The sequence below is a fragment of the Rhincodon typus genome, chromosome 2, assembly GCF_021869965.1.
Source record: "Rhincodon typus isolate 14 chromosome 2, sRhiTyp1.1, whole genome shotgun sequence".
Lineage (NCBI taxonomy): Eukaryota > Metazoa > Chordata > Chondrichthyes > Orectolobiformes > Rhincodontidae > Rhincodon > Rhincodon typus.
Window position 1 is genome coordinate 43,190,063 of NC_063333.1, and position 13,762 is coordinate 43,203,824.

At 38.6% G+C, this 13,762-nt stretch overlaps 1 protein-coding gene across 1 annotated transcript in view; it reads left to right on the top strand.

Annotated features, from left to right (window-relative positions):
- cubn (cubilin (intrinsic factor-cobalamin receptor)) overlaps window positions 1-13,762 on the top strand; it is a 266,050-nt gene that overhangs the window by 196,603 nt on the left and 55,685 nt on the right. The window contains exons 38-40 of the mRNA XM_048606979.1: window positions 6,365-6,553; window positions 7,744-7,870; window positions 10,495-10,712. Coding sequence (XP_048462936.1) covers window positions 6,365-6,553; window positions 7,744-7,870; window positions 10,495-10,712 — 534 coding nt within the window. The remainder of the gene's footprint in view (window positions 1-6,364; window positions 6,554-7,743; window positions 7,871-10,494; window positions 10,713-13,762) is intronic.

Sequence of the window (13,762 nt, forward strand, 5' to 3'; positions counted from 1 at the left end):
TTGTATAAAATCTATTTCTTTAGGTGAGTTTTATGTTTCAACATACAATACCAACTTTGGAAAATTATCATCTGCTAAAAATGTATACCAGAATATCACAGCCACAGTGTAAGTCCTCCTTAATTATTATTCTCTAGTTTTAATGGATGAAAAAAAGAGTGCTTGCCCCCTGCAGTATCCTGGTCTAAATTCTCAGCAGGCATGGTGCCATGGCAGGAGCATGCCTTTGTTAAACTAGAAGAAATTCAAAAGCCTAATATCTGACTGAGATCTGTTCGTAAAATCCTGAAAATGATGGGAATGTTTTCCCACCGATTACCACTATTACTAGGGTCACTGCAATCTTTGCCATCGCTGACAAGCTGCCTGAACAATCACCTAAAATGCAAATTGAGGTTGTATGTTGTAGGTATGCATCCATGTTCCATTTTGGAAAAATACAAGGGTGGACGAGTAGCGGAGGGAGGAGCATGTATGATGAATGCTTTGCCCATTAGAAGGCAATTATGCAACCAACTAGGAAGTTACAGGGGACTTTTACGACATTTTTGTGCTGGCCTGCATCTATAGGTGCCACAAATCTGCAATGTACCATTATTCCTGTGACTTGCACTCCCCTGACATCTTGGGCATTGTATCCTATTCTTCTTGGAGATGCATTTTTCAGGCCAAGAGTCAATAGGCTGACCTGGAACACTCATTCCTGGCTGTCAGCCAAATGCTGATCAGGCTTGACCCTCCAAAGAACTGAGTGTGTTGGCTGAGCAGCCTGTGGATACAGATGGCTGGGTAGCTGAAGTCCACAATGGAAGAAAATCCACCCCATTGTCAACTCCCTTATAGATGTCACAACAGTTTGTAAAATTATAAAGAGACATCTGAAAGCTTACTGTACATGCACACTGATGTCACTTCAGAGAAGATAAAGAACCAGCTGAGACATGGCAAGATTCACATCATCAACGCAGTTTTCTTTTTATTCCTGAGTTGAAAGTCAGACAATCTAAAGCGCCCATCTGAAACTCTGCAAAATAGATTACATTGTAGGCTATTCAATTGAGAAATGGGCATAAAATTGAATATTGCATTGGAACAATACAGGAAGGACAGCTGTGAATTGTTTTAAAGGCTTGCTCAGTACTAATAAAGCCTGGTACTTTGCTGGGCCTTCATAAAAGACTTCAAGTTCATTATTGTCTATCATAATCAGGATTCCAGAATTCTGTAGCCAAACCAGCTGTGAATTAAACTCAGACGCTGAATGTACAGCTTGTTGGCCAAAACCTCTATCCACTCAGTAGTTATATTATCTAGGAATTGCTTTTGCAATGTTCCAATGCCTATATTTATGAGGAAAAGAAGAACACATTTATAAGACCATATGGCCCCTCTGACCCTGTGCTAACACAGTTGCTGTAGCCACAGTGCAGGCTTCTAGCCATCTTTTCAAACACATGGACTGCAGATGTTAGAGATCTGAAACAAAAACATAAATTGCTGGAGAAACTCATCATTTCTGGCAACATTTGTGGGATTTGCCCTCCCACCTCCTCAACACCCCCATCATCTCCAATTGCATTCCCTCTGAGCCCTCTGAGGTAACTGTCAAAGATTCATAATCTCCTGGGTGAAACTACAACCTTTAGTTCTAGACACTCCATCCGGGGTAACCAGCCTCTCAGCATCTAGCTTGTCAAACCTTCCGAGAATTATGATAAAAAAGGCCTCATTGACCCTCAAATAAAAGCAAAATACTGTACATGCTAGAGATCTGAGCTAAAAGCAAAATATGGGAGAAGCACAGCAGGCCTGGCAGCATCTGCATAAAGAAAAATGGAGTTAACTTTTCACGTCGAGGGTGGTGGGATCCAGAACTTGATGCCTGAAGGAGATTGAAATCCTCATAACATGTAAGAAGTGATTTAGATGTACAGTTCTGCTGTCATGGCATACAAGGCTATGGATCGAATGCTGGAAAATGGAATGAGAATAGCTAGGTGCTTTTGATTGGCACAGACTTGATGGGCTGAAGGGCTTTTTTTAAAGTTACAGAACTTTATGACTAGGGAGAATGAAGAGCTGAAGAAAAGTAGCATGAGTACGAAAGGTTATACTGGTGAAATCAATGGAATTGAAAGTTAGTAAGTCCCTGGGACCTGACCTGTCTATATCCTATGGTGTTGAAGTTAGTGTCCATATAGAGAGATGTTACTTTGGAAGACATCTTCCAAAATTCCATAGGTTCTAAAATGATTCCTGCAGAACAGAACTTCGAACATATCACTCTGATATTTAACAGCAAGGAAAAGTTCAGGAAGGATAATCGCATCAGGCTTACATCAGTCGTAGGGAAAATGTTTGAATCAAACATAAAGGATGGATGGACATTTGGATAAAAATTATCCAGCCAGGTAATGCTAGAGTGGAGTTAGAAATGGAAAGGAGTATTTTGCAAACTTGGAGTTTTTGAAGGATATTGCTGACAAAATTGTTAAAGGGGGAATCAATGGATGAGTACAGAAGGCTTTTGATAAAATCCCCTGCAGCAGGTTGGCTAAGAAAATTGCAGCACATGGGACAGGAAGCAATGTACTGGCATGGATTAATGATTGGTTAACAGAGAGAAAACAGAGCAAGAGTGAATGGGTCACTCTTGCATTGGAAATCTGTGAATAGTGGGGGACTGCAAGGATCAGTACTTGGGCCCCAACTGTTCATAATCTATATCAATGATTTGTACCAGCAGAACTGTATTGTGAGAAAGATGTAAAATGTTTGCAGAATTTGAACAGGCTTAGTGATTGGGCATAAATATGGTAAATGGAATATAATGTGGAAAGAATGTGAGGTCATGCAGTTTGGTAAGAAGAACAGGTATGCGGAGTATTTCTTAAGTGGGGAGAGGTTTGAAAGTGTAGATGTGCAAAAAGACTTCAGTTTCCTTGTCAATATGTCACGGAAGGCTGACATGCAGCTGCAGCAAACTATTAGAAAACCTAAAGGTTTAGCCTTTATAACAAAAGGATTTGAGTGCAGGAGTAGTGAAGTCTTGCTTAAATTGCATGGTGCTTAGGTAGACCACACCAGGTGCAGGTTTTAGTCTCTTTATCTCAGGAAAGATATTATTGCCATAGCGTGAGTGCAACAAAGGTTCACCAGACTTGTTTCCAGGATAGCACAACTGTCCAATGAGGAGAGTGATAATGGTATTTTTGACTAGGCCAATATTTATTGCCCAAACTAATTGCCTAGAGGGCAGTTAAGTGTCTATCCCATTGCTATGGGTCTACAGTTACATATAGAGCAGACCAGGGAAAGATGGCAAAGTTCCTTACCCAAAGGACATTAGTGAACCAGATTTTTTTAATAACAATTAGCAGTGCTTTTTAGGATAGCTTCTGTTTCCAGATTTATATTGAATTCAATTGAAATAGCTTCAGAGAAGTGGATTCACTGATCATAAACATCCAAGAATCCTTAGATTCTGGAAACATCCCAGAGAATTGAAAAACTGTTAATGTAAAATGTCAAAGAAGTAGGGCCACTCAAAACAGGTAACTAAGAGCCAATTAGCTTAACATCTACAGTTGGGAAAATGTTGGAGTCTGTTATAAAGCATGTAATAGCAAAACATTTGGAAATACATAATGTAAACAAACAGAGTCAGCATGGCTTCATGAAGGGAAAATCATGTCTGACAAATATTACACAGTTCTTTCAGGAGGTAACAAGCAGTATAGATAAAGGGGAAACAGTAAATGTAATGTATTTGGATGTCTGAAAAGCACTTTATATTGTATCTTACATAAGGTTATTTAATAGAATGATAGCCCATAGTGTTGGTGGTGATGTATTAGCATGGATGGAGGATTAGCTGAATATAAAAGACAGAGAGTTGGGATAATGGAGCTATAACCAAGATGGCAACTTGTACCTAATGGAGATCCACAGAGATGAGTGCTGGGGCCACAATAATTTATGATTTTTGTTAATGACTTGGATAAATGAAGTGAATGTACCATGCCCAAATTTGCAGATGACCCATAATAGGTGGGAAGGCAAATTGTGAAGATGACACAATGAGTCTACAGAGCAATGCAGACAGGTTAAATGAATGGGCAAAATCTTGGGAGATGGAATATAATGTGGTAAGATGTGAAGTTGTGTACTCTGGCAAGAAGAATAGATGAGTTGAATATTATTTAAATAGAGAAAGACTGCAGAAAGCTGCAGCACAATCGGATTTGTGGGTTCTCATGCATGAATCAAAATGCTAGCACATAATTGCATCAGGAAATGGGGAAGACAATTAGACCGTTAGTTGTTATTTCAAAGGAATAGGAAGTCTTGCTAAAACTATATAAAGCACTAGTCAGACCACACCTGGAATACTGTGAACAGTTTTGGTCCCCTTATCTAAGGATACATTGACATAGGAGGTGGTCCAGAGAAGGTTGACCAGTCTGATCTCAGGTTTGGAGGAATTTTCTTATGATGAGAGTTTGAGCTCATTAGGCTCATACTCACTGGAATTTAAAAGGATGAGCAGAGTTATTGAAACACAGAAGATTCTTAAGATGCTTGTAACAGAGCTGCAGAGAGATTGCTTTGCCTTGTGGAAGAGTCCAGGACCCTAGGGCATAGTTTCTTAGTAAGCAGTCAATTATTTAAGACATGAAGAGGATTTTGAGAAACGAAGAGACTTTTTTCTGCCAGAGATTGGTGAACAGGTGCAATTCTTTATGCAGTGGGCTGTTGAGTTTGGGTCATTCAGTATATTCAAAGCTGAGATAGACAGATTCCTAATCATTAAGGGAATCAAGGGTGATGGGTTTAAGGCAGGAAGGCAGAGTTGAGGATTATCAGGTCAGCCATGATCTCATTGAATGGCAGAGCAGACTCAATTACTTACTTCTGTTCCGATGTCTTACAGTCTAAATTTCACCATCAGCCATGGTAGGAGTCAAATTTACGTACCCACAACATTAGCCTCCGTTTCTGAATCACTAATCCAGTGACATTACCAATATACCATCACCTCCCCAGATTGAACAAACTGAGCCTATATTCTTTCAAAGATTGAAATGTGACCTTGAAACTTCTTTAAAGGAATGGCCAGTTAGATGTTTCTCCTCGCTAGGGAGTCTAGAACCAGCAGGTACAGTTTAAAATAAAAGGGTTGCCATTTAGGATCAAAATGAGGTGAAGTTCTTTTATTTGAAATTTTCTCTCAGCCTTTAGATATATTTAAAGTAGAGGTTGATAGATTTCCAATTTCCAATGGTATAAAAGGTTCTGGGGATAGTGTGGATAAAAGGCATTGAAGTGTTCAATCTGTCATGATCATAACAAATGGTACATCCTGTTACCATGTTCCTAAGTCAGGATGGTGTATGACTTGGTGGGTATATTGCAGATGGTGATATTCCCATGTATCTGATGCCCTTGACCTTCTAGGTAGCAGTAGTGGGGAGTTGGGAAGTTACTGGTGAACTCTGGTGAATTATTACCATGCATCTTGTGGATGGCGTACAATGCTGCCACTGTGCATTGGTAGTTGTGACTGAATATTGAAGGGTTTAGATAAGGTACAACTCAAATGCACTGCGTGTGATGCCCTAATTTGTTTTTTTTCCTATTCAGCCATCTGAAAAGGACTGGTCCTGTTAGGCAGCACAGTGCCACCCATCAAGTATCAGGGAAAATATTTCTGTTAGTAGTAGGTTGTTAGGTTTAAATGTCTTAAAGATAGCCAAAAATAACATGGCTATTGAGTATTCTGCCTATATCATTGTTATTATTAAGCTCTGTTTCAATGGATTCATTTTCCTTTTTAACTTAAGGCAGGTGCCACTAGCATACCCAACTAATTATCCTTTAGAAAGTTGTGGTGTGATGTCTTGATCGGTTGCCTTCATGGGATGTAGATATTAACACAATTCTGTCGGATAAGGAGTTTCAGGTTTTGATTCAGTGTTAATGAAGGAACAGTGGTATGAAGTCAAAAGTTGGAGGGGAATTTGGCAGCTGGTATTCCCATGTACCTGCTGCCCTTGACCTTCTAATTTGAGGTTGTGAGATGGAGAGGTTTTGCCACACCAGCCATGTTAAATTGCTACAGTAGATGTTGTGGATAGTATATACTTTAAGGGCTTTCAAAGAAGCGGGTATTTAAAATTTTGATCACGCTATCAATCATGAATGTCTCATGTTTTATCATGTATGGCATCAATCTTTTTGATCAGTTATATTCTTGTATTTTAAGTTATGGACATATTTCATACAAATTGCAAGCAAAAGGTTTGAAAGATATCCAAAGTAACCTTCAGTTAATGCTTCATTTTAATTTCATAAATATTTACAGGGTTTTTATACTGTGATGATGACAGTTTGAAGATATATAGTGGAACTACAGCAAGTGGGCAACCTATAGCTACCCTTTGTGGTTTTCTTACCCCAAGACCAATCAGTAGCTATGGCCCAGTGCTACTGGTTTTCAAAACAAATCACGTTAACACAGAAACTGGATTTGTGGTCAACTACAATTTAATCTGTGAGTAGTTAACTACAGAACTTGTAATTGTAATTGTGTAATACTGTTGTTTTGTTGCCGTTATAATTGGGAACTGCATTATCTTTGCAAAAAATGTTTTATTTTATATTTTTAAATCTGCGCATATTATGGAACAATTGCAACCAAGAGAACTTGGACTTGGTGGTGTTTGCATGCACTAAAAGAAAAAAGGACCATTGTCCTTTCGGGTGGTTGAAGTTGTGAACTGGGTGATGACGTTAAAGAAGACATGCTGAGTTGCTGCATTGTGTAGGTAATATTTGCAACAGCTGGTCATGGAGGAACCAGTTGTTTGAAGTGTTGGATACTCCAGTGCTATCATCTTTCTTGCTCTGGCAACAGCCATTTGCCTGGTATACAAGTATTACCAAGGGATGATTCTAATTTTCCTGGCTCTCTTCCAAATGAAAGCACTTTGCTTGCACACATACTGTTAAGGTTGAGATCACCTCAATTGTTCACCATATTTGATCAACAAATTACATTCTATGAAGTACAGTTGTATTTTGAGAAAGATGCTCTGAAATATTCAATGGTAATCTTCATGGAAAAACAAACAAAGGCACATAACATGGCAATTTAAGATTTTTTTATTCTCATTTTGGCACATCACATATATCATTCAACAATTAAAAGGTAAATGCAAATAACCTGATTTTTTTCTGGAATTATTTTGTTTGATAATACTTATCACATTAATACCTATCAATTGGAGACTGTGGAGTTGTGTGCCATGCCAAATTTCTCTATAAAAAAATCAACTGTTGGATGTCAGGCATGTGGAAGTTCTATTCTACCATATTTCTACCAATGATTAGGTATTTTGCACTTCCTCCTCCTAATACTTCATGAAAATAATCAAATTATTTGAGATCTCTTCAGACTCAAGAAGCATTAATGTAAAAATAAACACCCTACATTTAACAATTAACTTCTAAAGTTCTGTTTATACATAATATTATTGATAAACACAGGACTATCTTCAGTATTAAGAGCAGTGATGTGTATTCATTCTTGGTCAGTATTCCATTCAGTCTGGCCTCCCTATGTAGTTACCCTGATGATAATGAGATTGATGCAGGTACATTTTAATTGCATTTTCAGCATAAGTAATCATCTATAAGACTGATTTAGCTTTGCTCATTGTATTTCTGGTTCTTTGTTTCAAGCCTGTGGAGGTTCATTCCAGGGATCAGCTGGCATTATCAGCAGCCCAACTTACTCATGCATTGAAAATCACAGCATGAACTGTACGTACCACATCATTGTTGGAAAGAACAGGATTGTTAAATTGAAGTAAGTCCAGATGTACTCCTCTTTTTGCACTTTGTACTCTTTTGAAAAGAATTCCCATCATTTGATAGGAGTACAGTTTCGTTGAATCTAGTCTGATACCTTGCTGGCGTGGCCATCAATCACTAATGACAAACATTAATAAGTTCCATCAAGTATTCAAATACATTGGGATTGTATTTGAGCCCAGTCTTTTCCTCATCTCATTCTCACATGGGTATTTTTAGTAAGACATTCTACTATGCTGCTTCAGAAACAAGAATTCTAGCTGATTTCTCTTCCCTAATGTAAGACATGTTGTTGTGTTCATCTAACTATTGCAACAGAGATCAACCAACAAATCATTGACCTGGCTTTTAGATTTTCTGTCTCAGTTACTTATCGGATAGAGTGGTTAAGGGAATATTCTCCATGTGTTGAAGCCTTTGATTTTTACACAGTTAAACACTATCCAAAATGGCGCTGGCACGGTAGGTAGTGTTTAGGCTTGTCTGAACCCATCCATTTCTGGCCGACGGTGTCATTTTCTTCATGTACTTTTCGTCTTTTCTCTTTTCTTCTATCTTTCTTCTTCATATTTGAGGCTGGAGCAGTGTTAACAGGGCAGTGGCTGCAGTGTCAGTGGGGTGATGGCGGTAGCATTGGTGGTGTGGACTGGGTCTTCTGGTGGTGGTGGCAGTGTCTGGAGCCTGGACTCCCAGCGGCATTACACCCGGAGCCTGGAGTCCCGGCGGTGGTAGGCCCGGAGCCTGGACTCTTGACAATGTCAGCAAAGCAGTGGTGACAGCAGAGTCGGATTGCCCTGCGGCATGGGAGTTGTTGTTGCTGTTGCCAGAGCAGGATTCTCTGAAGGTTAACTTGTATTTCAGTTGGCAGTTAGAAAGGCAAATTCAATTTTAGCATTCATTTCAAGAGGGCTAAAAACAACAGTAGGATGTACTACTGAGATGGTATAAGGCTCTGGTCAGACCACATTTGGAATATTGTGGGCAATTTTGAGCCCTACATCTAGGGAAGGATATGCTGGCCTTGGAGGGAGCCCAGAGAAGGTTTACAAGAATGATCCCAGGGATGAAGGACTTGTCATATGAGGAACGGTTGAGGAATCTGAGTCTGTACTCAATGGATGGTGAGGGACAATCTGATTGAAACTTACAAAATCTGAGAGGCCTGGACAGAGCGGATGTGGAGAAGATGTTTCCACTCATCGGAGAAACTTGGACCCAAGGGCACAGCCTCAGAGTGAAGGAATGACCTGTTAGAAATGAGATGAGGAGGAATTTCTTCAGAGGGTGGTGAAACTGTGGAACTCATTGCCACGGAAGGCCGTGGAGGTCAAGTCATCAAGTGTCTTTAAGACTTGGACAGGTTCTTGATTGTTAAGGGGATCAAAGGCTATGAAGTGAAGGCAGGAGAATGGTGTTGAGAAGCATATCAGCCATGATTGAATGGCAGAGCAGATTTGATGAACCAAATGGTTTAATTCTGCTCCTTTATCTTTGTGATCTTATGGTCTATCTCATGGGAGATCAGTCCTGTGCTCCAGTAGGACTATGGCAACTTTACCTTTATCATCTTATCTATGATATGACATGTTATACAAAGAATATCTCTCTTTATTAGTACAGCTTTATAAAAAAAACACTATGAAGAACAGCTAGAATGGTTTTGAAATTTGGAATTCTAAATTATGTAAGTAGATTCAAAAAACTGAACTAAAGTAGAAAATGCTGGATCTTGACAGCATCTGTGGAGCAGTAATGTTTCAAGTTCAATGTGATTCTTCTGCAGACCTGAAGAGGGGTAGATCTACTGGATTTTTACAACACTTTGTTTTCAAATCTTCAGCATCTTCAGCATTTTGCTTTTACGTTAGTTCATAGCACTGAAGGTAGTATGCAAATGTTTAATAATGTCTGAGGCTTGTTTTCATTTTTTTTGGCAGAGGCATAAGACTTTAAGACATAGGAGCAGAAGCAGGCCATTCAGCCAGTGAATATACTCTGCCATTCAATGAGATCATGGCTAATCTGATGGTCCTCAACTTCACTTTCCTCCCTTTTCCTCCCTTACTAATTAAAATTTTATTTCAGCCTTGAATATACTTAAAAATTCAGTCTCAACAGCCCTCTGTGGTGAAGAATTCCACAGATTCACTGCCCTCTCAGAGAAGGAATTTGTCTTCATCTTTGTCTTAAGATGGTGACCCTTTATTCTGAGATTATGCCATCTGGTCTTGGACTGTACCCACAAGAGTTAACAATCTTTCCAGATCTACCCTGTCAAGTCTCCTGAGAATCTTGTATGTTTCAATAAGGCTACCTCCCATTTCTTCTATACTTCAATGAGCACAGGCTCAACCTATTCAACCTCTCCTCATAAGATAGTCTTTCTGTATCTGGTAGCAACCCAGTGGATTGTCTTCAGTGCCTCCAATGTAAGCATGAAGCCATTTAAAATCAGTAAATTTGCATTTTGGTATCCCATGAAACAATTTCAGGATTATTGTGACAAACATGAGTAAGGCATTTTAAAATTTTAGCCAAGCTAGCTGTCAAACGGTAATTGTAAAATATAGTGAGAATCGTACTTAAATGGTGTGGTAATCTAATTATTTTCCTTTTTAGATTCAATGAATTTGACATTGACACCTCATCAGCATGCACCTTGACCTATGTGGCTGTCTATGATGGTCCAAACTCCCTTGCACCACTATTAGGTCAGTTCTGTGGTGCAAAAATGCCACCTGTTTTAAGGAGCACCAACAACTCGATATTCCTTGTGTTTAAAATAAACAGCTATTGTCCCATTGGAGGATGGAGAGCTTCATATACAGAGACGTTAGGTAAGTAACATGAAATTTGAGCAATAAATTAAACAAAAATTGTAGCTTGTCCCTTGATTTCTCTCTTCCAGAATTTTAGGGCAAATTCTACAAAATTCTACTGATATATTTTGTAAAATTATTTTTTAGGTTTTGTTTTTTTACCTATTTTAGGGTAAAAATTCTTAAATAAGTTATGACATGCATAAAGGATATTATAATTCCCAAAGTGAAAGTTTGTATGCTTCTTATTTAAGGACTGAATGCCAATATTGAGGGTATGTGGACAGAAAATCAATTGTAAAGGGTAGACTAGGCGACACGTTGATCACTACGATAAAAATCAAAATGCATGTCAGCCTGCATAAAATATTCACATGTACAGTGAAGTACTCATTCGGAAATGAGTTTATTATAGAATATCATTTCCACCCTATTCAATGCATGAATTTCTGCCACATGAATCACTGAGTATGAGAACTGTACGCTTAAATGACAGCTTGTCACTAGATGAGAGTCACACGGTACAGAGATAATTAGAAACAACCCAGAACGTGTTCTGAATGTACATTTATCAATGGTCTGAACGACAGTTTATCTCTTTAAATTTGATTGATTGTGATCATTGGAATTAAAGCGCAAAACCGTCAGACTATAGTTCAGTGCATTTTATATATGACAATAATTCACAAAAAAGGTATTTTATAAAATTATATGAACCATGTTTGTTAAAGCTGGAAGGTGACCTGTAGGACATATCACTTCATTGCAATTAGTTGCCAAAGCACCCAGCACAGAAGCACTCATCAAATAAATCAGATTCCTAAAAGTGTGCAATAGTAAACACATGAATGCTTCATTTGTTTTAACAGTCTTATCTACACAATTGGAAAATCACGTGAGAACCAGGTGAAGTTGGGTTTAATTTTGATACCTTTTACCCATCCCATTCCCATAACATTTTACACCATCGATCATAATAAAAAATGATCAATGCCCACTTTTATTGGTCTCAAATACTGAGCTTCCACAGCGCTCTCTGGTAAAGAACTCCAAAGATACACCACCCTCTATGTAAAGAATTTTATCCTGTTCTCAGTTCTAAATGGCATCTCTCTTATTTTTATGTCATGCCCCCTGGTTCTAGGCTCCTAAACCAGGGGAAATATCTTAGCCACATCTACCCTGTCTAATCCTTATTTTATGGGTTTCAGTGAGATCACCACTCATTCTTCTAAATACTACAGAATCTAGGCCCAGATTGCTCAATCTCTCTTCATTGGACAGTTCTGCCATCCTGGGAACAAATGTGAGCATCCTGGCAACAAGGTCAACCTTTGTTGCACTTCCTGTTTGAAAATCTTGTCTTTCCTGAGATAAGAAGCCCAAAACTGCACACAATACTCCAGGAGTGTCTGTGCAATTGAAGCAAACGTAATCACTACTCCTGTACACAAATCCTCTTACGACAAGGCTAACATTCCATGAGCTTTCCTAAGTATAGCTTGCTGTACCTGCATGTTAGCCTTCAGTGACTTATTGATGAGGACAGCCAAGATTCTTTACACGTCTATTCTTTCCAACCTCTCACAAGTTAATAAATACACAACACATCTGTTCTTCCTACCAAAGTGGATAACCTCACATTTTTCCACATTATGTTCTATCTGTCGTATTCTTGGCCAATCAGTAAGCCTGTCCAAATCCTCCTGGAAATGTTTTACATCTTCCTTACAACACACATTCCTTTTTAACTTTGTATCATCTGGAAATATTGCATTTGGTCCCTGAATCCAAATTATTGATATATATTGTGAACAGCTGAGGCCCAAGAACTGATTCTTAAGGTGCAGTTAGCCAACGTGAGAATGACCCATTTATTCCTATTCTGTTGTCTAACTGTCAGCTAAATTTTAATCCATGCCAATATATCGCCTTCTATACCACATGCTTTAATTTTGTTCTCCAACCTCGCATGGAGACTTTATCAAAAGCCTCCTAAATTCCAAATACACAACATCCATTAACTCCTCTTTATCAATTTTGTTAGTAATTCCTCAAAACACTCCAACATGTTTGTCAAACAGAATTTTTCATTCAAAAATCTATACTGACTACACCCAATCAGATCATTTTTACCAAAGTATCCATTTATCGCATTTTTTACGACAGATTCATTCATAGGTTATTTTGGATATTTAAAATAATGGAGGATAAGGTAGTTAGAGCACTAGTCCCTCCTTCAGTAGGTTAAATGTGAAATAAGAGGACACAACCTTAAAACTCAAAGTAAGCTGAATAAAAGGGATTCCAGGAAAAGATTTTTTTCATTTAAAGAGCTATTATTGTAGTTAAATTACTGACTAGCAAGCAGTTAATAATTGCTTGGGCCTCCAAAATGTCAGGCAGTAAATGAAAGTTTATTATGAAATGAATGTTTCTCACCCATCCGATAAACTCCAAAGAGTTGTTGTGCAGTGCCTAAAACAGGCTTTAGCTCTTTTGTTTACAGATGTAATGGGCCTAATGTCTGTTTGAGGCTCCCACTGCTGGGTTGACTTGCCCTTAGGCTAATCTAATTTTGCTGGCAAAAATTAGATCTATTTTAAATGGGATTGTGAGTTCCACATCTGGATCCTGCCTGCAAAATACAGGGCCCTGTTTATTCATATTTATAGTTTCCAGCCCACAATTGTGCATCACTCTGCAAGCCCAACAGACAATCCAAATTTGTTGTCACTGCCATTCTTTTCTGTCCACAAGGTTACCGAGCAAGTCACAGAATCACATGTACTGTTGGACACTGCACTGCCATCAAGCCTACACTTTCAAAATTTGAAATGGTGTCGAACATTAGATACAGTTCTGTGATTTGCTGGATAATCCTGTGTGCATGAAGAATTACACTGACAACCAATTCAGGATTGTCAGTCTAGCTAACGGTGTGGTGCACCTGTGTGCAGTTGAAGCTACATATATTAATGCATAGGTCCTGTTCTTTGCAGACAGAAATAACATGCGCGTATACTACATCTTTTACAACAAAGTTGATGACAATAATTTGTATATTG